Source organism: Muntiacus reevesi, chromosome 3, assembly GCF_963930625.1.
Source record: "Muntiacus reevesi chromosome 3, mMunRee1.1, whole genome shotgun sequence".
NCBI lineage: Eukaryota > Metazoa > Chordata > Mammalia > Artiodactyla > Cervidae > Muntiacus > Muntiacus reevesi.
This window is the reverse complement of record NC_089251.1, coordinates 30,463,966-30,489,379: the sequence shown is the minus strand read 5'-3', so window position 1 is coordinate 30,489,379 and position 25,414 is coordinate 30,463,966. Positions and strand designations below refer to the sequence as shown.

Genomic DNA, 25,414 nt, shown 5'->3' with positions numbered 1-25,414 from the left:
GGATGATGGGGTCAGCAGAGCAGAGGTCCCAGAGAGGTTGAAAAACTGTTGAAATGGATGCATCAGATATAAGAAAAGCTTGAAGGATAAGAACTTAGGAAAATGGGATACTGATCAATGGTAGTTTTCTTTGAGATGATGACAAGATTCAGGGTATAATAATGCAAGTGATAGATCAAATGGAGCAAAAAAAGAGGTCATCATTGAGGAGATCAGCCAGAATTTAGGTTTTGATGGGGTTATCTTTGTGGATGTCAAAGATTGGGAGGATAATGAAAATGAATGAGTGAGGAGCAGTGACCAGGTGATTGATAGATGACAGTAAAGAGGAAAGGGAGGGTGGAACTGCTGGATAGTATTCTGAGCCTCAGAAGCATGGAATTTGTATGAGAGAGGACAAATAGTCATCTGGGAAAGGCAATGAAGAGCAATGAGAATATTCAGGCCAGAAACCCAGTCAGTCATATTACTGTTACCTCAGGCCAGAAACCAGGTAAACCATCCTCAACCAGGCAGTCAGATTTACTATTCCCAGAATGGCACAACTGACATTACGTGTCTCCTGATAGGATGCACTGAGAAAGGCACATCACTTCTGTGCTGTTTTTGCTAAAAACATTTCATCTCTGTGTAAGTGTAAGGAAATAATTAAGCAAACCCAAATTGTGGTTTGGTCTATAAAATACTAACCCACACACTAGAAATGTGAATCTCATGAAAAAATGGAGGAGATCTAACAACAATGAAACAAAGTGTATGGTCCTTGATTGGATAGTGAATCTTAAAAAAAAAACTTATTAAGGACAGTGTTTACACTATTGGGGACATTTTTGGAATATGAGTTCTGTATTAATTAATATTACTATGTCACTATTAACATTCTTTAGTTTGGTACTGACATTGACACTAGTTATGTGGAATAATGATGAAGTTCTAGGGGGTGAAAACATCAGTGTCTGCAACTTAGTCAAATTTTCTGTAAATCTGAAAATTTTCAAAATAAAGAGAAGAATTTAGAGTTGCCAAATGTTTTCAAATGTTTATGAAAATGAAATAGTAGTTTAAGTCTATTTTTAAGTTATAGCTAAACATTGGGAAATGAAGAGGAGATGCGGGATAGTGTAAATGAGCAGATTCCTCATATTTCATATCAGGAGTCAATTATTTTCTAATTCATAAATCAAGCTGTACTTATAATAGATAAGATTATTACAGGCTTTCTCTGTGACTGGCACTGTCCTAAATGTTTTACTTATATTATGTAATCCTTAACATTACCCCTGTGATGTACCTTCTATTATTGGTTCACATTTCACATAAAAGTAAATTAAGCTGCCCAGAGTCACACAGAGAGCAAAAAGAAATTCAACCCAGAGAGTCAGAATTTGACCTTAAATGGTTATATTAGGGAAAAAATGAAAATTTATTAGCTAAGTGTTCAACTTAAGAAGCTAAAAAAAGACTAGCGTAATAAAGGAGGAAAAAAGTAGAAGGAAATAGTGAAATAAAACATAGATATTTAATAGAAAGAGTTAAGAAAACCAAATTTTTACTTTTATAGATTAAAAAAATAAACCTTTGGCAAGAGATTTTAGAAGGAAGTAAAAATAAAGTTAGTAAAAAGGAAAAATAATTAAATACATTGCAAACAATAAGAGGGAATATTATGACAAATTTTGCATATAAATATAAAAATGTAGGTGAAATGAACAAATTATAATTTGTTAACACTGATTCAAGAAAAAAAATAGGTAGCTCTGTTGTCATGAAATATTTTAATTCTGTAGTATAAAATCTCCTCTAAAAGAGAGTCTAGACCTGGAATTTTACTGAAGGAATAAATAACTCCAATTTTATACATCTGTTTCAAAATATAGAAGAGGGAGTATTCCCAACTTGTCACATGAAACTACCATAAACCTCATAATTTGATAAGAATAGTGTGAGAAAGGATCATTATAGATCAATTTAGCATAGAAGCAAAAATTTAAATAATATTGAAAAGTTGAATATGGAAATTTATAAGACAGATACTTAGCTATGACCAAGTGGGATTTATCTTACCCAGGCAAAGGTGATTTGATATGTAGAAATGTTTTATTGTAATTTGCCATATAAACAGATTAAAGGAGAAAAACAATATGCTCATCTTTCTAAAGGCAGAAAAGGTATTTGATAAAATTTAAAACTTATTTATGATTAAAAAATGAAAGTTATTAGCATACTAGGAACAGAAGAAAACTTCCTTAGCTTGAAAAGAATGATCTATTGTTCTGTTAAGATGGTGAACAGTTCTGGTTGTAAGTGCAGATTCTTTATTTGCTTTCAGTTAATTCATAGATTATTTTTAAAATCGAAGTATAGTTAATTTACAGTGTTGTGTTAATTTCTGCTGTCCTGCAAAGTAATAGTTAACTATTAGATTTAACCAGGACTTCCTAGAAGCATGACATAACTCAGAGGAGTGAATCTAATGATGCTTTCTGGGATCATTGTAACTCAGATAGAGGAAATGTTTTTGGCAAACCCCAAGGTACTCTTCACGTCTTACTAATATGCATAGACTATGGTTTATGTACGGTTAAGAGTGCCTGCAATGCAGGAGACCCAGGTTCTATCCCTGGATCTGGAAGATCCCCTGTAGGAGGGCCTGGCAACCCACTCCAGTATTCTTGCCTGGAGGATTCCATTGACAGAGGAGCCTGCAGGCTCCTCTTGTCCATGGGGTCACAAAGAGTGGCACACGACTGAGGGACTTACCTTACCTTACCTGTGGTTTACGTATTTTCATTCACCCAGTAAATACTAACTAAATGACTATAGTCTACCAGGCTCTCTCTTGGCCGGGATTATCTTGATGAGAGACAGTCATACAGTTGGAAGATGCTGCCTGTGATAGGAGAATACACATAATGCCTTGCAGAGACACAGGAGGAATGGCTAATGAAGGAAGACTTGGAACAGTATTTTTTTTTAACCTCTATTTATTTATTTGGCTGGTCTTAGTTTTGGCGTGCAGGATCTAGTTCCCTGATCAGGGATTGAACCCAGGCCCCCTGCATTGGGAGCGTGGAGTCTTAGCCACTGGACCTCCAGAGTAGTCCCTGGAACAGTATTTTAAAGGACAAGTTAGAGGGCTAACCTTGCAACCATACTAAGATCAGACATTAATTTGGCTCCTCTCCACTTTGCTTTTAAACTATTCTTTTTATGACTTCAGCCAGTAATATAGCTAATACTTATTAAGGATGCACTTAGTGCCCTGCACTATTGTAAGCACTTTATGTGTGTTAACCCATTCAGTTCTCATAGCAATGCTGTGGGGCATGCACTGTAATTAACCTCATTTTACAGCTGAGGAGACTGTGAGATTTCCTAAGGTTACTCAGCGAGTCACTGACAGAACCTGATTCAGATCTTGGGGGGTCTTACTCCAGACCCATGCTTTAGTCTTTGCACTAAACCAGGCTACTTCTTCATAGAATGTAACCACAGTAGTCTTCTGCTTTTCAATAGAGTCTAGAGAAAGGTGCAACAGAGAGAACTGAGATCTGTAAGAGAGAAAACTGAGATCTGAGATATGTGAAAACTTTGCTATGAATGGTGGTATTTGTATTATTGTTGCCTTAAGTCTTGATCTTAGACATTTTGGGCATAGTCTCTGGATACCACATTTACTCAGTCTAGTTAAAAGGGTTCACTTATAAAATATTTTTATTTCTGAAAATATAAAATATTTTATTTCTGTAAAGAAATAGAGCTTAGGCTGTTTTCTTTTGTTTGCTCGTGACTTGGAGTTTTTGTTTTTGTATATAAATAGATGCCCCAAGACATCTTTTACCAAAAAATTCTATCCAAATGTGATCTAAGCTCCCACCTTTGCTGTGAAGCTTCCTTTGTTTACTTTAGGTTTTTGTGGGAGTTTCTTTGTTTTTGCAGTTTTTTCCTCTTCCTTATCCCAGCATTTTTCTACTATCTTGTTCAGGATTCTGTAGATTCCAAGTAAAAGAAATTCAGTTCAAAATAATTAAGCTAAGAGTGGTAATTGGAAGAATACTAGGACTGCTAACTGAATTAGTAGAAGGGTCTGTTCCTAGACATGGGAGTGAAGTCACAGATTTGATTCCCCAGCACTCCTCCTTGCTCCACCTCTAATCTTTAATTAATCTTTGCTTCTCTCTTTCCTGTGTTGACTTCATTTCTACCCTTGATGGCCTCACTGGGAAATGGGGCAGTCCCAGGTTTACCTTACCCGCACTTTAATGAGTTTAGTGAAGGAAAGGCTTCTTTCTCCCCTCCTCAATATATCTGAATCCTGGGAAGGGATTGTGGCCCAGCTTGGATCATGTGCATGTCCTTTGCACCAGTCATTCTTGCCAGGAGAATGAGGGGCTGTGATTGTTTAGATCACTTGACCACACTTGGGTGGAAGTGGGAGGAGCACTGAGTATGACAGATTCTTCAAAACCACATATAAGGGTGGTTTTCAGGGAGTAAAGCAATTTCCCCAAAGGAGGACGAGTATGTTAGTAGAGAAGGGAAGGAATGCAGAGTGGATAATCACAGGTTTCTGCTAAGACACTCAGCTATATTCCAGATTTTGGCACTTTTCTCTACTTTTAGGCTGAATTCTTTGAAGACAAGGACTATAGACTCAGGAGTCAGATGGTCTTGGATTGGATCCCCTGTGAATCTTTATACCATTTTGCACAGAACTAGATGCTCAATAAACATTTAATCCCTGTTTAATACTTTTCATTATTTTGACCCACTCTAGTCATGGTTTTAGGTAGACATTATCTTTTCCATTTTAGTTATTAAATTATTTAAATTAAATAAGTATTGCATAGTTTAATAAATAATTACTTCTGTGTTTAGTTCAATATCTGATTGGATAAAAGTTATGGGTAACTTGGTTCAACTACACATGTCAAAACTATGACTGAACAAAATTCCTCTTCAAATGTTGTAACCAGCAAACTGTTTTCCCTGGATTTTTAATGGATTGCTTTTCTATTGAAAACGAAGTACCAAAAAAAAAAGAAAACGAAGTACCAAATCAAAGACTTGGCTTATAAAGGTTTTTGTTCCTTGGGAATGAGTTAATATAAAAGTAGTTGATTTTAACATACATTTGTCCTCAGTGGCCATATACCTTCAGTTCTTAATGTATTCAAGATTTTTTTTATCATCTTTTTTAAGACTTTTAATCTTTTTTACTTTAGTTTAAGTTGCTTTATGATTTTTATCTTTAAATGCAGTTGCCACATTATTATGTAAGACAAAAGTATTTAAATCCATGCCATATTAACTTTTTATTTTCTCCTTAGGAACTGAGAGAAAGCTACAATACACAGCAGTTAGCCATTGAACAGCTTTATAAGATCAAACGTGACAAACTGAGGGAAATTGAAAGAAAAAGATCAGAGTTAATTCAGAAAAAGAAACTAGAAGATGAGGCTACAAGGTAATGTAGTTGATAAATTTATTATACTATATTGCTACTAAAATTCTAATTTTTGTTGCCCATATCTTTAGTTTGACTATGAAAAATATAAGGGGAATAAAATTATTATCCTAAGATGCTAATTAGATTCTAAAGTTTAGAAGTTTAGTCCTTCTTTTGCAGACTGAGTTTACAGTAACCAATTGTAAATGTTCCCTTAGTGAAAACTACAGGCTTTGAAGTTCAACCTGGATTATCTTGATCTGCCATTTACTATCTGAATGACCTTGGTTAAGTCACTTTACCTTTTGGAACCTCAGTTTTTACCTTCTGAAAAATAGAAACAGTAATGCATACCTCATAGCTAATTCAGAATTAAATAAGATTAAAGAGCCAAGGCAACCCACTCCAGTATTCTTGCCTGGAGAATCCCATGGACAGAGGAGCCTGGTAGGCTACAGTCCACGGGGTCGCAAAGAGTCGGACATGACTGAGCGACTTCACTTCACTCACTAAAGAGCCAAGTATAATGTTTAGTGGGTAGTAAGCACTCATTATTTTTGTCTCTCCATAGTAAATCTATTATTGTTTCCTGAGAAATCATAAAAACCAAGTACTTAATTTTATAGAATATAGTATTGAGTGCAGAAATGCCATGTTGATACAGTTTTCTTTGTATATATCTGGGCTACATCAACTGCCTACATTTGTAGCAAAGAAAAGTGAGACAGTTGTATATCTGAAGCATAGAGCCATTCATTTAGAGACTTCACATGACTTTTTTTTCTTTCGGTAAGATTCTACTTCTGATACGTTCCTAAGTTTCTCCCAAGTTCTCTAGTGTCAGAAATTATTATAATTAACAAATATCAGCACACCAGCATTTTTTTACCCTGGAGAAGAGTAGAAGCATAATGTCCATGAAAGAGCTACTGGGAAGACAAGAAAGACACATTACCATATAGCAGGCCTGTTTTCTTACTAACTTCAGAATAACCACCTCAACACATTTTTATTTAGTGGTCACTGTTGACTGTGATGCAGGTAATCTCTGGGTTACTCCTTGTCTCTGGAATCCTCATAATTCTAGTAGGGAATTCAGACAGCTAAGCAAATAGCTGTAACATTTTTTACCCCAAGACTGATAATTTTGTGACTCCCTAGCAAGAGATACTGGAATAATGTAGGTGCAGAGGCAGTAAGTTTAAACTAAGGAGGTTTTTATCTGCCACCAACTTGTGCAGCAGTGTGTGCCCAAGGGACCCGCGCAGTGGCTGCACCCCTAGTCACCGTGCTAGGATTTTCTGTTGACACGTGCAAGTATCTTGATACCTCTCCATCATTGCTCATGGTTTCTTTCAGCCCAGTAGACCATATTAGCAATACACATTTTCATTTTATTCATCATCTTCACACATTATCCTACTTTAGTAGAGGGAAGCAATCAGAACATGTAAGATTGGTTCAGAGCTGGCTCTTAGTACTGCATCTTGACTTCTTGGCCACTTGCCCAGCTATGTTGCCTTCTCGCCCAAAGCTATTGGTAATAGTCAGGTTTTCCCATTGTAGGTCTGGTCTCTCTGCCTTTTGTCCAACTTTTGAAGCATCTTCTGGCCCTGGACCAGTTTCTCATCCACAAACTTAGAAACTTTACCAAAGTTTAATTTTATTTTCTCTTAACTCTCTCGTCTTTTCTTTATCCCATTAAATATGCAGCAAGTACTCTGATAGTGGTGTTCATAATGCTATGGCAGTTTAAATAAAGGTAGGTTGGGTCATCCTAGACATGAGAGACTGTCAGGGAACATTACCAAGGACCTAGGAAAGGGAATATTGGTTGGAATTAAGTCAAGACTGCTAGAGAAGCATACTTCTGAAAGGAGAGGTGGATGTCAGTTACAGAAAATGCTAGAGAAAGCACTCTGCAAAGTGACAGAGGGTGTAGGAGGGTTTGCAGAGAGTTGAGTGGAAGCTAGTTGTGTGATAATGAACCTGGAGTATGAAGTGTAAGACATTTGGGGGATGAGGAGAAAGGGTTCATGACTACAGTTTTTAAAATTATCTAGGATTTCCAAATTCTTCCAGGAATTATAGGAATAGAGATACAGAATTAAGCCAAGACTTTCACCTTTGTGGGGCATAAGTGCCCCCCAAAACCCAGGATACATCAGACACAATTGTCACAGCCCCTGATAGTGTGTGCTGAGGCTTGAAGAAGGTGTTAAATTAAAAAAAAAAAAAGAAGTTGTTAAATTTGGTGTTGACTGCTCTGCCTTCAGTAAGATCATCAAAAGTATGTGCAGGAAGAACTGTGGTGAGCATTAATTCTGCATGATCACAGGTCATCTTGACTAGCTAGAAACCAAGCTGCAGCTGTATCAGATGTCATAGAAACTTGTATAGAAGCACAGACCTCTCGAGGAAAAATGATCTGTTATCCAAAATCTAACAAATGAAGAAGACTTGTAGGTGATAATATAAGAAGTAATCTGTCTGTCCAGAAGTATTTCCTATTTTCACAGCAATGACTAAATCCCTAAAACAGGGGTTAACTAGGATAATGAGAGTAAGTTTGACAGCAGTCCTGGTGAAGAATCTAGAGAGAAGGGAAGGAAATTTAAATACAGTTTTTATGTTTGTTTTCTGATTAGTTCCATTTCAGTTTTTTTCCCCTTTTTGCCCCTTGGGTTTGGGACGTTGGCTGGGCAGGAAGAAATCTTAGAGTGTGAGAAATTGTTAGTCATACACTTCAGCTCATCTGTTTGTCCATAGTTTCTCTCTTGATTAATTGATTGACTAATTGGTTTTCTCCTTCAGCCCTGATTCCCTATGGTTTCTCCACTTCCCCCCAACATGTCTTTGCTGTATGTAATAAATACATAATTATGTTTAAGATTATATTTAAATATATAAGAAATATTAATTTTTCTTCAGTTTGTCAGGAAGAAGGTCTATTATATTTTTATTTTGCATAAAAGAAATTTAGGACATTATGTGAACTTTTTTCTTTTTTATAAAGGAAAGCAAAACAAGGAAAAGAAAACTTATGGAAAGAAAATCTTAGAAAGGAGGAAGAAGAAAAGCAAAAACGACTCCAAGAAGAAAAAGCACAGGAAAAAGTTCAAGAAGTAGAGCGGAAAGCTGAGGAGAAACAAAGTAAGGATGAGGATAAAAATAATTGGTTTGATTTTTCTGAAACAGAGTAACAAAAGCAACAAGAAAAAAAGATTCTAATGAGGCAAAAAGAAGAAGAAAATTTAAATGGATGCTAATTCTTTTTCTAAATTAAACTTGGATGAGAAGATGTAGTCTTACTAAAACAGATTGAGGGTAGAAATCTTAAAATGGCACAAAGAAAAGAAAGTAGTCATCACTATCAATGCATAAACCTGGACACAGTGTTTATAATTGAAGTAATTTAAAATACTTTATTTCACTAGTGTAACTGAACTGTTTATTTTAATGAAATAACAGTAAACTATTAAGTCTTTGCACAGTGAAATTTTCTCAGATGATATAAGGTTGTTTTTGGTACCCCTCCTCAGTGTATTTCTAAAATATTAACAATTTAAGTATTATTGTGTCTTTTCTGGATACACATATTTTTGAATCCTTAATAATGATACAATGTATTAAAAATTTTATAAGTTAAAGCATTTATTCTACAAATGAACAAAGTAAAATATCTTTAATCTAGTAAGTCTAGTATACTTGTGAGCTCTTCTGCTGTTTTTGTTTTTAGAACCATACTGATGAATCTGTAATTAACCCTGTTTATACTGGCTCACCTCCTCATCTGTGACCTCCCTTTTGTGCTCGTCTTCCCTGTGATTCTGACCTCCACAGATCAAACTAAGCCTCTTGCAGCTTAGTCTCCCTCCACCTGGCACATCTCAGTCGCCAGCCCTCACCCTCCCTTATCCATGCGTGTGACACGTCCTGCCAGTCGTCTTCTTGTTTTGCTGCCTCCTATTTAAGACAGTTATCCTTGCTTGTTTTTTATATTGATTCTGTGACTGTTAAAAATACTTAAATCCAACAAGCCTATGTCAAATGGATTCTCATTATACTGTTTGATGCTCAGTTTGCTTGTTTGCTTTTTCTTTTTGAGCTCTTCAGTGAGTCATAGCAAAGATGTGTATCTGTGAAAGAAGTAAATAATAATAATCTTCTCTTTAGGTGAGCCAGCTGGTACTTTGGTGAATTACAGAGCGTTATATCGCTTTGAAGCAAGGAACCATGATGAAATGAGTTTTAATTCTGGGGATATAATACAGGTTGGAAACTAAGTCTTCTTTTTTTTTCTCATGAATAAGCTGAGTGCACTGTACTATTTTACTTTCAATAATAATATTGAGTATACTATTATGGGGCTTCCCTGGTGGCTCAGATGGTAAAGAATTATACAGTAATTTACCATTTTAAAAATACATCTTTAGCGCATCCTCATTTGGTGCTTAAGACATACTACAGATCTGCAGAGGACATTATAGGTAAGGAAGACTCACACAAGCTGTAATCCTCAGCAGCACACTGCCAGTGGGGAGTGAGAGTACATGTCTTTGCATTTCTAAATCCCGTGTTCTTTTCACTAGGCCCTGCTGCTTTATGCCATGAAAAGTGACACTGATTTTATTTTAATAAATTACTAATGACATTTGGGAGAGCTAGTTATTTTCTGACAAGCATTAAAAGAGTTGAAGGAGTTAGGTTCTATAGTTCTAACTAGATGCAGAAGAGAAAGGATTTTATTGTATAACCACAAGCCATGTAAAATGGATGAATAAGAGAAGATGCAGGGAATAGCAGTGATTGAGCTATTGTGATACATTAGGGAGAATGCGGGCTGTAGGAGCATAGCGACTTGGACTTCAGTTTTCTTCTTAGGAAATAAAAGTTATATTACCCAGACACCTAGCCAGTGTCTGTTTTCTTTTTTTAACCTGCGTTGTCACCAGTTTGGTGTATTTTATCAGTTGAGTAGCAAAAGCCGAATGGTACCTGGACTCGGGTTTACAAGAACTGGCTCTTCAGATGCTCAGTATCCTCCCCAGCTGCGCACAGCTTCTGTTGCCCTTGCCACAGTGGCCATGCGTAGCTGCTCAGCTGAGGGAGGTCCGTTACATAGGCAGCTGAGTCCTGTCTCCTGGCCCTGCCATTCCTCCTTGTCTGGTTGGTGGTGACGAGGCAGTGTCCAAGAATGAAGAAATATAGCCTGTCTGGGCATTTCTGGCCAAAAGTCTACTTATATTTTTGATTAAATCTTTTGTTTCAGCAAATTCTTATTGGAGGCTATACTAGGCTAGGGATATAGTAAACAATTCACAGTCTCTGCTCTGAATAAGTTTATAGTTTATTGAGAAAGATAGACATCCCAAGGAAGTAGAAGAAGGATTTGGACTGCTGTCCACTCTAGAATAGACCTTTCCCACAGTCAGAGAGCCAGTCTGGTGGTGGTGACAGCAGGAACATGAGGTTAGCTGGAGTTTCTTGAGTGCATGTTCTCTGCTGAATCCTTGATGTAAAGAATGTCATGAGTTACTGTCAGATATCTGATTTGGAGGCTTCCCAGGTAGCACTAGTGATAAAGAACCTGCCTGCCAATGCAAGAGATGCAGGTTCAAGCCCTGGGTCGGGAAGATCCCCTGGAGGAGGGCATGGTAACCCACTCCAGTATTCTCACTGGAGAATCTCCAGGGACAGAGGAGCCAGGTGAGCTACAGTCCATAGGGGTGCAAAGAGTTGGACATGACTGGAGCAGCTTAACATGCATGCACACACCTGATTTGGACAGCTTAGTTAATAATGGTGTTCATTCACTAAGAGAGGAAGATTAGAAGGAGGAAATTTAAGTGGGAATTATAATGAGTTTAGTTTGGGATGAGTTTCAGATTTCTGGGCAGCAGTTATGTATCCAGAGGTATCTAGCAAGATCGCTGGCAAAGGTCAGAGGGGGCCAGTTTGGATGTCATCAGTGTGTTGTGATGGTCTTTGAAGATGTGACTGTGGCAGAGCTCCCCTAAGGGGAATAAGGAAGGGGGAAGATGGCTGAGGTGCACTCTCTGGGAAGCATGAACACTGAAGGGAGCCAGAGAAGAATGACTGGAGGAAGAAACAGAACAGAGTTTTAGTGTCAGGGAAGTTTGAGAGAAGTGGCCCACGTGTAAAACAAGACAGTGCTTTAAAGAAATAACCATTGTGTTAGCAACAGCAGTTACTATTAACCTGGAGGAGAAGAGTATTAGTTGAGTGGAGTAGTGGAGGAAGAAGCCAGATTTCTGTGAGTTGAGGAACAGTTGGAGGGGAGGAAGGAGGAGACAGTGAATATATAAAACTCTTGAAGGAGCTTGGCTTCTGAAGGGGAGAAGGAAGTGAAGGTGGAAAATAATGACAAATGTGGATTGAGGGAAGTTGTTGTTCTGTTTTCTCTCTTTTTTTAACTTGGCAGAAGCTTGAGCGAGTTTAATGATAGAAAGGGTCTGCAGAGAAAAAGGGTTAATGATACCAGAAAGAGTAAATTACTAATAGAGGGAGATTTTTTTTTTCCAATTAAGCTATAATTTACATTTAGTAAAGTACACAGCCATCAGTGAATAGCTTCAATAATTTATACACACATGTAAATCTTTGAAGGGGCTCCCAGGTGGCTCAGTGGTAAAAGAATCCACCTGCCAATGCAGGAGATATGAGTTAGTCCCTGGGTCAGGAAGATCCCCTGGAGGAGGAAATGGCCACCCACTCCAGTATTCTTGCCTAGGAAACCCCATGGACAGAGGAGCCTGGTGGCCTGCAGTCCATGGGGTTGCAAAAGAGACACGACTTCACAACTAAAACAACGACAACATAAATCATTGAAGCCACCGTTCAGATCAACACACAGAACACAGAGTGCTCAGGAAGGCACCTCAGACCTCACTGTTCTGACCAACGGATGGAGACGAGAAGGATTCTTGACAATGTGGAGGGCTTGGGATCTAGAGCCCAGGAAGAGGGAGAGGTGGAAGGACTGGGTGCATTTTTCTTTGTGGTTGGAGGGCTGGATGAAAGAGTGGATAGGATCATAAATTTTGCTGAAGTAGAGGTGAGGTCAAATCTGAGGGCTTCTGTATTGTCGGTAAGATAGGAGGCAAGATTTAATCAACTTAATGTGATAAAGTGGCAGAGGAGGTTTGAGAGGAAGTGCAATAAATTAGAAATTCCTCTGAACCCTGGCAACATTTTTCATCACAACCTATGTTTCTAGTCTTATCTGTTAATGCTGTTTTTGAAGTAATAGTTTCTCTAGGCCTGTGAGAATTTATGTAAAATTTCCTAGCTTAGGTCTCTATGTAAACTGCCAACTAGAAATTAATTATAATCATAAATGACAAGTATGAAATTGATTAAAATTGACCGCTTACAAAGCAAATCTGGCCTAACTCTGAAGAATAAATGAATGGGCATTTTCTTTTTCATAAGGTTGAAAATATTAGGAAACAATATTAAAGAAATTATGCTTTTTAAAAAAAAAAAAGAAAGAAATTATGCTTTTAAAAGTTTGTAAGAAAAAGAGGAAGTTAGTATTAGAACACCAGTACTCATACATTTCAGTAATTCCTCACCTTGAGACCAAATATTTAAATCAGGTTTAGGTTGCATAATTCTTGGGATTTGTTGTTCTTGCCTTCATGGAGATTCTACTGGTCTTTGTGAACTGTTTTTGTGTATTAACTTGAATAAAATTAAAAATTTAAGTTTAAAAGGGCACCTTGTCAATTGTTAGAGGTAGTAACCTATTGTAGAAAATGCTTTAGCTATGTAGTTAGATGGACTTGATTCTGAAAATTAGGCTGCTGGACAGTGTTCTGCATCTCTTCTCTTTGCAAATATGTGGCTTTCCAACCACTGATAATTCTTCTTTTTGTTTCCATAGGTTGACGAAAAAACTGTAGGAGAACCTGGTTGGCTTTATGGTAGTTTTCAAGGAAATTTTGGCTGGTTTCCATGCAATTATGTAGAAAAAGTGACATCAAGTGAAAAATCTGTGTCTCCTAAGAAGGCCTTACTTCCTCCTACAGTATCTGCTACCTCAACTTCTGAGTAAGTTTTTAGCTAATAACGGAATTTATATGTCGCTGCACATGTTTGAATCCCTAATATGTATTTGTGTCAACCTGATATTTAATCATATTGTAATCTGCACTGGACTCTGTCAGAGTACCTTTTGTTCCAAATTTAATACTGAAGTTTATTAAATAAAAACATAGGTCATGATTTTTTTTTAGTAATTTGTGTTTAAGCACAATGTATATTATGTATGAGTAGATAAATTGGTAGTACTTCATTAGATTCTAAACAATTAAGTATACTTATATCATATTGTTATATTTATAGGTCACTTTCTTCAAACCAACCAGCATCTGTGACTGATTATCAAAATGTATCTTTTTCAAACCTGAGTGTTAACACATCATGGCAGAAAAAATCGGCTTTCACTCGCACTGTGTCCCCTGTGTCTGTGTCACCGATTCATGGACAGGTTTGTATGTTTCATTTTTGTGTGCTTTATTCTTTGACATTGCTCCTGCTTCATATAAAATAGAATGAAGGTTTTTGCACAAAGGCTTCATTAATTCATTTACCAGTTTGTAGCATTTAGTTTAGGTTCTTAACCATTCATATGTCATTCAAAGTTGAAGAAATTATTAGGGGTTTCTCAACAATTTATTCTCTTAGTAACAAATTGCTACCAGCCAAGGTTTCTAAACTCAAAATATCATCTTTACAAATTTGATTGTATTCTTAATGTTTATTGTAAGAAGAGCTGTGGGCTTGGAGGTGTTTTGTTTGTTTGTGTTTTCCTTAAATAAGTCATTGTGTGAGAACTGTATGTATATTTAGCCTCTGGTTTAGATGTAACCAAGATGCAAGCATTGTTACATTGCTGGTGGTTTAGTCACTAAGTCATGTCAGACTCTTGCAACCCCATGGACGCCTGCCAGGCTCCTCTGTCCATGGGATTCTTCAGGCAAGAATACTGGAGTGGGTTGCCATTTCCTTCTCCAGGGAATCTTCCCGACCAAGGAATTGAACCCAGGTCTCCTGAATTGCAGGCAGATTCTTTACTGACTGAGCTATAAGGGAAGCCCATTGTTACATTAACATTATTAAAAAGAAATTGCAGACTTTATCAGAATAGAGTCCTGCAGATTTCAGCTTACTCAGAAAATGTTTATTGTGTGACCATAGGTCCTAGGCATTTATTCTGTGCTAGAAATTTAATGGAAGAAAATTCTGTCATTAGTGAGTCATCAGCTAATGAAGACACAAATAAATAACTGTATGAGAAGTGTTGTAATGAAGATATTTTATGAAATCCTAAAGGGTATACAGAAGAGAGAGCATTTCAGTTCAACCAGTGGGAATCAGAGCAGCCTTCACAATGGTTAAGGCATTGCAGTAGAACCCTCAAAAGTGAGCAAGCTTTTAACAAACAGAGAAGCAAAGTTATTCATATGAAAGAACAATTGGGGGAAAGTCACTGAGGTATGTTAACACAGGAGTTTACAGGAAACAAGTATTGTTTATAGTGTGGCTAGATTACCAGATTCATAAAGAAAGAGTTAAAATGTAGTTGGAGAGAGAGGTTGAGATTTATTTGTGAAGCATTTAATGCCATGCTAAGGAGCTGGCAGTGGAAAGTCCATGTGAACATCGCTCAGTCGTGTCTGACTGTTTGCGACCCCTTGGTCTATAGCTTGCCAGGCTCCTCTGTCCATGGAATTCTCCAGGCCAGAATACTGGAGTGGGTAGCCGTTCCCTTCTCCAAGAGATCTTCCCAACCCAGGGATCAAACCCGGGTCTCCCACATTGCAGGCGGATTCTTTACCACGTGAGCCAGTGGAAAGCGCATGAAGGTTTTCAGAAGGAGAGTTGAGTTGTGTGTTTTAGAGAGAGAACTCCGGCGGTCATGTAGAGGCCAGACTGGGAGAGGGTAGCACAGGGAGGAGACCGCCAAAGGGAGGACATCACAGTAGTAACAGGTGATGCTGTGAACAAGTGTCACAAAGGTGAAAATACTCAGAAGCAGAGAGGGACTGAAAAAAGTCTTAGTTAACCAAAATTTGGCAATCCTTTGAATGTGAAGAATGAGGAAGAAGTTGAAGTTAAAGATACCTCTTCAGGGTCTTTAACTCAGGTGACTGAGGGGATGGTGGTATCATTGTGCAGTGCAGGAGGAATGGGTTTGGTGAGTTCTAAAAGTGATTACTTTTCAGATGTATAACTTAGGTATTTATATACCTAAGCATGAGGGCCAGGCCCAGTAGGCAGCTTGATTTACAAGTCTAGAGGTCAAAAGATAAAGTTACAGTTAAAATATAGATTTGAGGGCTTCCCTGGTAGCTCAGTGGTAATGAATACACCAGCTAATGCAGGAAACACGAGTTTGATCCCTGACCCAGGAAGATCCCACATGCCACAGAGCAGCTAAGCCTGTGCACCACAACTACGAACCTGGGCTCTTAAGCCCAGGAGCCTCACCTGCTGAACCCACAGAGCCTAGGACCTGTGCTCCACAACAGGAGAAGCCGCTTCAACAAGAAGCCTGAGCCCCACAACTGGAGAGGAGCCCCCACTCCCTGCAGCTAGAGAAAAGCCTGCACAGCAGCAAAGACCCTGCCCAGCCAGAAATAAAATAAATAAATACAAGCATATAATTTTTAAAAGATACAGATTTGAGAAGTCCTAGGCATAAATAAAATTTTAAGGGAAATCACATGAAACAGGAAGAGAAAGAGGCTGGACCAAAGAGGAGCTGTCAGTCACCAGATGGTGAGCTTCAGGAAACTGGAGGGGTTTCAGTGATGTCACCACCAATCAGAGCTCAGGGAAAGTAAGGGTTTGAAGAAGCTTTTGGCTCTGACGTTATCAGTGACCTTGTCAAGAAGTTCAGTATTACAGCAGTTGCAGAACCTAAATTAGAATGGACTGAGGGGTGAAATTGGAAAGCAAGTGCAAGACTTCTGTTTCTTTAAGGAAGTTAGAAGTAGAATTAAGTAGAGAAGTAAAGAAATTAAAGATTCAAAAGAGAGAATTCACAACATTACAAATATTTTTAGAAAATGAGAAGACACGGTAGAAAGTTTAGAGCCCAGGCAGAGGGGTTAGCCTTATCAACAAAACAGAAACCCTCCTTCCTCTGAGAGAAAAGAAAGGAGAAATAAGAATATGAAGAAGTTATGAGACAGAAAACAAAAGTGGAGGAAGGTCGAACACAGCTGCATCTCCATTCCTAGTGGAATAAACAAAATCCATTGCAATGAGGAGACTTGGAAGTGAGGAGAGAAAGAGTTTCCCTTTTCATTTGTTATGTGATACATACTTAGTGGGTCTGTGAGTACGCATCTTCAGGACCCAGGGTTTGCCTTCTATAATTATGGTGCTTAATGCCAGGATGTTTCCTTGAATGGTAAGTGTTGGGTCTTTAAATTCATAGAAGGCTATTCAGATGATTGTCTGTCATATATAATTTTAAATCAGTTAGTACATAAAGATGATCTTAAATCATCATTGATAATAACTCACCACCATGCCACACCGGTCTCCTGTTTGAGCAGTAAGTATGTTATATCCTAGGAATCAGAAATCACAGTTGTCATTGTTTTCTGTTTGTTTTTAATTTTGTGGTTTTGTATTCACAGGGACAGGTTGTAGAAAACCTGAAAGCACAGGCCCTTTGTTCTTGGACTGCAAAGAAAGAAAACCACTTGAACTTCTCAAAACATGATATTATTACTGTCTTGGAGCAGCAAGAAAATTGGTGGTTTGGGGAGGTTCATGGAGGAAGAGGATGGTTTCCGAAATCTTACGTCAAAATCATCCCTGGGAGTGAAGTTAAGCGGGAAGAGTAAGCACTTAGTTTTGTGTGTTGACATGAGATGTCGATGTTGCCAGTTTCACTGATGAGTCAGCCACAGTACAACTGGCTGTGCAGGAAAATTAGAAGTTTAAACTTAAGTCTGAATATCAGAATGGTAATTCCTAGAGTGGAAAAAAATCATACCTAAGGTATTTGTACCAGTTTTAGAATATCTTTTATTCTAGTTATTTCAGATTCCTAGAGTTTTCAAAGTGCTTAAAATTTTAGATTGGTTGCTTTTTTTGTACTAGCAGGTCACTTAGGTTATTTTGCATTTCCTTTGCAGCTTTCTCCCTTGTTGTTTACTGTAAACTGTCAATATTTAGATAAATCTTTACTGAGGGCCTCGCCTCTGCCTCTCCCATCTCTGGATCTCCAGAGTTCCTTTGCAGGTCACCTTTCTTGGTGGTCATGCACACTGTGTTGTAGCTATTTCCCTTCTTACCTATATTCCTTATTAGGTCATAAGCGCCAGGAGGTGGGAGTCACGTCTTTTTTGTTCATTTTTTAGGTTTTTGATACCTAGTGTGATCTTAATGCCTAGTAGCTGCTCAATCATACTTGCTTAGGGAAGAGAGGAGTTAATGAAAGAACACATGAATGAAACTTTTGCATGAACAAAAAACAAAACCAGATGGGGTCTCTGGTCTTTATTTCCCAGTCTGTAGGGGAGTCAGGTCATCAAACATCTTTACTGCCAAGAACTAAGTACTCTAATGTAGCTGTGGGTAATTATCACTTGTGTTTTATGTGGAAGTTGGTCTAAATAGAAAAGCAAGATAATTTATTGAAAAGGAATGGGGTCATTGGAAATTAAGATCCTTGAGTTCTGATTCTACTAGTTTTGCCAGACTGTATGGGGTAAGCCTTCTTGGTCTCGAGTTTTTTCATTAATTGAATGGAAATAACTAAAAAATCTTTAAAAATTCTTTCAGTGCTAAGGTTCTGTACATTAAGTTTTAGTTCAAATGCCAGAAGACATTTACTTTTCAAACTGACATGGAATTCTAGAGTGTGTGATGGTAACAGTAGCAACAGTAATAGCTGATGTGTGTGTGCTGGCACTGTGCTAGACCCTTTATGGTAATTATCTTATTTAAACTCCGTAACATTTTACAGAGAAGGAACACATAAACACAAACAGGTTAAGTTTAAATGCTTAAAGGACATTTCTAACTTTTCATTCTTTACTGATCCTTTCTAACAGATAAGGCACGCACCTTGAAAACCTGCAGTAACGGAGAATTCAGCCAGGCAGTCCATTCAGTGTGCCCATGAGTTGTAGTAAGAGTCCACTTTTAACCTGAAAACTGCTTCACTATATAGTTAGTCGCATCTTGGGGATCCCTGATATATATACAGATGTCTAGTTCTTACTGCCACAGTTTTCCAGATTTTTGAGAACAGTTTCCTGGGTTAAATTGAAAATAAAAGCTATATATGTTCCCAAATCTAAAAATAAAGTGCTGTTATTTTTATATATTTTTTAAATGTACTGTGCTGTAAACAAGTAGTAAAATTTATAATTGCCCTTATTTTTTTATAACCAAAATCCAGCCCCATATGTGCTTCACCAAATAACTGCCCATTTACCAGGGCCTAATGTCTTTTAGATTTAGAAAAGCAAAATAGCTCACATTTGAAGAACTATTTATAAATCATATTGAAATTACTTAGATTTAAAAATTTTAGTAGTTTGTAAGTAGGCAGTTTATAAAATCCACTAGTATTTTGTGTATGAACGTATTTCTAGCTTGTGTACTGAGACAATATTTCAGTTAATTTTAGCCCTTAAAAGAGCACACTGCCTAAAACCTGCTGTCTTCATCAAACCATCTTTCTTCTTTATTTACGTGATGATACCTTTTTTAATGTATTATTGTTGTTTTTTTTCTGTTTTGTGTATTTGGCAGACCAGAAGCTTTGTATGCATCTGTAAACAAGAAACCTACCTCTGCAGCCTGTACAGTGGGAGAAGGTGAGCTTTTGTTAATTTGTAAATTAGATGGAGGTCAAATTAGCTACTGACTAATTATGTAACTGACTTCCCACAGTTATTACTCTTACTGCTTTTGTGTCTTCAGTGTTAAAGTGAAATTAGGAGAAACCTTGCTGCCGCTATATTTCACATGAATATTTAGGAGATAGAAAATATATGACTGAAAATACTTGACACTTTAAAAAAATCAGTACTATAAAAGTTCATATCAGTTCAGTTCAGCCGCTCAGTCGTGTCCGACTCTTTGCGGCCCCATGAACCGCAGCACACCAGGCGTCTCTGTCCATCACCAACTCCAGGAGTTTACCCAAACTCATGTCCTTTGAGTTGGTGACGCCATCCAACCACCTCATCCTCTGTCGTGCCCTTCTCCTCCTGCCTTCAATCTTTCCCAACATTAGGGTCTTTTCAAACGAGTCAGCTCCCAGTAGCATATTGGGCACCTACCGACCTGGGAAGTTCATCTTTCAGTGTCCTATCTTTTTGCCTTTTCATACTGTTCATGGGGTTCTCAAGGCAAGAATACTGAAGTGGTTTGCCATTCCCTTCTCCAGTGAACCACATTCTGTCGGATCTCTCCACCATGACTTCAATAAATAAATAAATAAGCATTGCAATGAGATAGCATGAAATTTTTTGTTTTCCTTTTATTATATATTATGGATGTTTAAAATACAAGGAAATTTTAGTACATTTAGTTATGAATTGCCTTTTTTTTAGTCACACTGTGCAGCTTGTGGGATTTTTTAGTTCCCTGACCAAGGATTGAACCCAGGCCCTTGGCAGTGAGAGCATGAAGTCCTAACAACTGGCCTACCAGGGAGTTCACTGAATTGCATTTTAATTACAGTATGCCACATAAATCATTAAGTAGGATTTGAAATCAAGATACACTTTAATCATAAATATTACAAAGAAATTTTTGTTGCCCCTTGGGTTGTTTGACTATCTTAATTTTGAAAATGTGTTGAAAAATGTCTACCCTTATTTCAGACAGTGTTTTTATGTAATAGTTATATAGATTTATAAATTAATTGTATATATCCATTGTAAAACTAGTTGAATAGTTTACATTTTGTTTATATTGTTCAAGAAAATCAGTTTAATAGTAAGTTAAACAGTTTATTCATTATCTACTAGAGATTCTATGCTAGAGCCTAGAATTATTCATCATATACAAGGATGAATAAAACACAGTTTCCCAGGTACTAACAGCAGAATGGGAAGGATAGGCATATAATTGTAATAAATGCTATAACAAATGAATGAAAACACAATTTTGAGTAGGACCTATGAATCCACAGAGGTGGCCACATTGAATCATCTTAAACGATGAGTAGTATCTTGCTTAGTGATGAAGGAAGAGAAGGCTTGGTGGACAGAGGGAAAGGCGTGAGCCAAGGCTCAGCTGTGAAAGGTTAGGGAACTTAAGTTACCAGCAAGCCTAGAGCCAGAGGTTTACTGTGGAATAAAGGCATTGGAATGATGCTAGGAAAGTGGTGAGGAGCATTTTGGAAAGAACCTGGCTTGTTACAACATACCTTAACCTTGTGGTCAATTTTTGTTTTATTGAGTCAGCTAAATTGAATAGTATGGGAATGTGTATAGTAAATAGTTTTTGTATGATGGTTCTGGTCATCTTCAGTTTATGATCTGCAGATCAAATTTCATGTCAACAAATACAAATACATATAAAAACTTACATAGTTCCCTTAAGGTTATTCATTAACAAATATTTATGGAGCGTCTATTCCATGCCAAGCACCGTGCTAGGAGCTGGACCATTGTGATGGAAACTGGACTCTCACACTGATGTTAGCTGAAGAGTTGGCATTTGCATAACTGTATATAAAAGAATTAAAGAGAAAAGAATTTAAGAGATTAAACTATATGTAAGAAGATTAAAAAAACTTTTCATGTCTTGACCCTGTAGAGATACTGATATGTATTTGTAGCTTTGGGGTTATTCTCTGTGACATGATGATGATGATGATACAGTGGGAAAAAAGAAACCTGTGATAAAGCTTTCCATCCATTCTAAGTCGCTTCAGTTGTGTCTGACTCTGAGATCCCATGGACTGTAGCCCACCAGCCTCCTCTGCCCATGTCATTCTCCAGGCAAGAATCCTGGAGTAGGTTGCAGTTTCCTTCTCCAGGAATCTTCCTGATCAAGGGATCGAACCTGTGTCTCTTACAATTCCTGCACTGGCAGGCGGTTTCTTTACCACCGGCACCACCTGGGGAGCCCCAGACTTTTTCTGGTGATTATTAAGTAATTACTTCATTCTACTTTCTGCCTTAACATCTCTTTACATTAGGTTTCCTTAAGTCACAAGGCCTTTTACGGCAAATTTACTCAAAATCCTGGAAATTAACACTTTTTTTTTTTTTACTTCCGTAATCTTATAACCAAAATTAGTTTCTTTTTTCTTTATTCCCTACAGAGTATATTGCACTTTATTCATATTCAAGTGTAGAACCTGGAGATTTGACTTTCACTGAAGGTGAAGAAATATTGGTGACCCAGAAAGATGGAGAATGGTGGACAGGAAGTATTGGAGACAGAACTGGAATTTTTCCATCAAATTATGTCAAACCAAAAGATCAGGAGGTAGAGTTCATTTGGTATAGAAACAGAATCAGTCCTGTTGCTCAAGCTCATGTTTATAAAGGAGGCTTACATGTGGTTTTGGTCGGGCTGCTTTGGTTACAAGGAGACCATTTAAGGTAACTCCAATAAAATATAGTTTATTACAGAGATCCTGTTAGATAAAGGAGAAATGATTTTATGAAATTCCAAGAACAAGAGCCATAGATAGGGCCGGGCCTCATGGTAACTGAAGTTAGGGAATGGTTTGGATTCAGGGAGGCTTAAAAGGAATCTGTAAATCTTTAAGGCTCTGACGTTATTATGACCCAGCCCACACTTGGAGTTCCTGCTGCCTTTCTCCCACCACTAGCAGCAGTTCTCAGACTTTTTGATTTCAGGAACTTTGCACATTCTTAAAAGTTATTGAGGACTCCAAAGTTTCTGAAAATATATGACTTATATCTAGCAATATTTCCCATATTAGAAATTAAGACTGAAATTTTTAAAAATTTACTAATTCATTTTGAAATAACAAAATTAAACCTACTATATGATGACTTAATAACTTGCTTTTAATGAAAAACAAATATGTACTTCTCCCTTTTCAAAACGTTTAATGAAAAGAGTAGTGTATTCTTTTGGTTGAAGTAGTTGAAGAAAATTCAACCTCACACAGATATGAGAGATAACAAAAGTATTTTAATGACATGTTCACATATCTGCGGATGTTCTTCTTTAACACTGCTGTACCAAAACTTGACAAGTACTAGATTTTTGTAGATTATTTGCAATGCAGAATCTGAAGCCAAATCAGTGAACATTCCTTATTGTTAACATTAAAATTCATCAGTCTGTTTTTTTTTCCATTTATTTTTATTAGTTGGAGGCTAATTACTTTATAATATTGTAGTGGTTTTTGCCATACATTAACATGAATCAGCCATCATCAGTCTGTTTTGCATACTGAGTGTAATAACATCATTCATTGATTATTTGGGAAATACTGAATCACTGAGTTATGCAAATATTACCTATATTGCTACATTTCATTATATAATTTTTTTCATTATATAATATTTTAAAAATTACATTTATGGCTTAAAGACTTAAACATAAGACATGACACCATAAAACACCTAGAAGAGATCACAGGCAAAACATTCTCTGATGTAAATCATACCACTGTTTTCTTCAGTCGGTCTCCAAGGGCAATAAAAATAAAAACAAAAAATAAACAAATGGGACCTAATCAAACTTACAAGCTTTTGTATAGTAAAGGAAACCATAAACAAAATGAAAAGACAACCTACAGAATGGAAGAAAATATTTGCAAATGATGCAACTGACAAGGGCTTAATTTCCAAAATACGCAAACAGCTCACACAACTCAACGACACCAAAAAAACAACCCAATCGAAAAATAGGGAGAAGCCTTAAATAGACATTTCTCCATAGAAGAAATACAGATGACCAGTAGGCACATGAAAAACTGCTCAACATCATTACTTACTAGCGAAATGCAAACTAAAAAGTACAATGAAGTACAATCTGTCAGAATGGCCATCATTAAAATGTCTACAAATAACAATTCCTAAAAATAAGAAATGTGAATGGCCCAACTTATCTTGTAAAGTCAAACAGGTCATAGTTGCTGGTATGCATTCTTTGTTCTTAGGTCAGGTTCAGGTGGAACATGACAAAAAATTAAAAATAAAAGCACTACCTTGTATGTAGCAGGAGCAAAACTCACATATGCCTTAACATACCTAGAGCACATGTGTTATATGTGGTGGGCATTGATTCTAACCCCCCAATGATGAAATGTATTTGTGTTAACATTTAATATTCAGAAAAAATTCAGAAAACGAGCTGTTCCTGTTGAGTTGCCAACATCAGCTACTTATATATAATGTATTCTGTCAGAATCAGATCTCCCTGTAAGTATTGGATTCTTAACTTATTTGATCAGTATAAGGTTAATCATTATTTTGCTCTTCCTGTAAAGAAACAAGGACCCTGGGAATTAGAAATCTCTAGTTCCTAATAGCCTGTGTACTTTTAACCCTGGATTGTTGAAAAATGATAAAACAGTGTATCTTTTCCCTTATAGGGTTTTGGGAGTGCTAGCAAATCTGGAACATCAAACAAGAAACCTGGTATGTATCATGATGAAGCTGACAAACTACTAAGGTGTTTAATAGTCTTGAATTCATAGTCCCTTGTTTTTCTTCTTTTCAGAGATTGCTCAAGTAACGTCAGCATATGCGGCTTCTGGTTCTGAACAGCTTAGCCTCGCACCAGGACAGTTAATACTAATTCTAAAGAAAAACACAAGTGGGTGGTGGCAAGGAGAATTACAGGTAATAACTTTTAAATAACATTTGTTAATTTTATTATTAATGCCTGCTCATTAGAAAAATAAGATTAATAAAAATTTAATTTGTCTTATTTGACTAATTAATAAATAATAGTTCATTTGATTGATTATTAACAAAGCTCCAAGAGGTATTTACTTACTAGGAGAACATTAGAAAAGTCTTTTTAAGTTTATAAATATGCAGAGAAGTATGCAGAGAACTTTGAGACTGAACAATCTCTAAATAGACTTCTACAAATAGTGTTGAGATGCATATTGAATCTTCCAGTTGTTTAATATTGACATCAAAGGCCAATGCAGAATTCAAGTGTTCTCAAGACACCCTCCCTCCTAACACAGATTCTAAGTTTGGAGGACCCTGAGACCACTCCCAGATTCAGTAATTTCCTATAAAAACTCACAGGACTCACTGAAAGCTGTTATGGTTAACGATTTATTATAGCAAAAGGATTTAGATTAAAATTAGCCAAGGGAAGAGATGTATGGGTTGGAGTTCAGGAGGGTTCCTAACACAGAGCTTCCTGTTGTTCTCTTCCCATGGAGTCATGGGCAGCATTAAATCTCCTGGCAGCAGTACACATGGAGTATTGCCAAGCAGCAGCTCACTTGAGCCTTGGTTTCCAATGTGTTTACTGAAACTCCATCAAGTAGACACAGTTGATTGCTCACATGGCTGAACTCAGTCTCCAGTCCCTCCAGAGGTTGAGTTCATATTATGACCCAAAGGGTCCACCATTAATCACATCATTAGGCTCTCCTGCATGGTTAAGACCCCCACATAAACTGAGACACTCTTAATGGTCAAGACCTTTCAAAGGTTTAGAGATTACCTTCCAGGAGCCATAGGCAAAGGCCAGGCCTCCCTTTGGGCAAGGTTAAATTCTTTACTACACAGTTTGGATTTTCTCATGTTTAGTTTATGTCTCAACAATTGTGTTTAGTCTCATCTTTTGTGTTCTTTTTACTAATTTTATAGGCCAGAGGGAAAAAGCGACAGAAAGGATGGTTCCCTGCCAGCCACGTTAAACTTTTGGGTCCAAGCAGTGAAAGAACTACACCTGCCTTTCATCCTGGTATGGAAATGGGTTAACTTGTGTTTCATC

At 37.2% G+C, this 25,414-nt stretch overlaps 1 protein-coding gene across 3 annotated transcripts in view; it reads left to right on the top strand.

Annotated features, from left to right (window-relative positions):
* The window catches only part of ITSN2 (intersectin 2), a 119,652-nt gene that overhangs the window by 60,469 nt on the left and 33,769 nt on the right, over nucleotides 1–25,414 (top strand). For all 3 annotated transcript variants that reach the window (XM_065928660.1, XM_065928658.1, XM_065928661.1), the window contains 11 exons: nucleotides 5,331–5,467; nucleotides 8,466–8,602; nucleotides 9,626–9,723; nucleotides 13,359–13,525; nucleotides 13,820–13,964; nucleotides 17,128–17,333; nucleotides 19,259–19,323; nucleotides 21,789–21,955; nucleotides 24,045–24,090; nucleotides 24,173–24,294; nucleotides 25,288–25,384. In XM_065928660.1, the coding sequence (XP_065784732.1) occupies nucleotides 5,331–5,467; nucleotides 8,466–8,602; nucleotides 9,626–9,723; nucleotides 13,359–13,525; nucleotides 13,820–13,964; nucleotides 17,128–17,333; nucleotides 19,259–19,323; nucleotides 21,789–21,955; nucleotides 24,045–24,090; nucleotides 24,173–24,294; nucleotides 25,288–25,384 (1,387 nt within the window). The remainder of the gene's footprint in view (nucleotides 1–5,330; nucleotides 5,468–8,465; nucleotides 8,603–9,625; nucleotides 9,724–13,358; nucleotides 13,526–13,819; nucleotides 13,965–17,127; nucleotides 17,334–19,258; nucleotides 19,324–21,788; nucleotides 21,956–24,044; nucleotides 24,091–24,172; nucleotides 24,295–25,287; nucleotides 25,385–25,414) is intronic.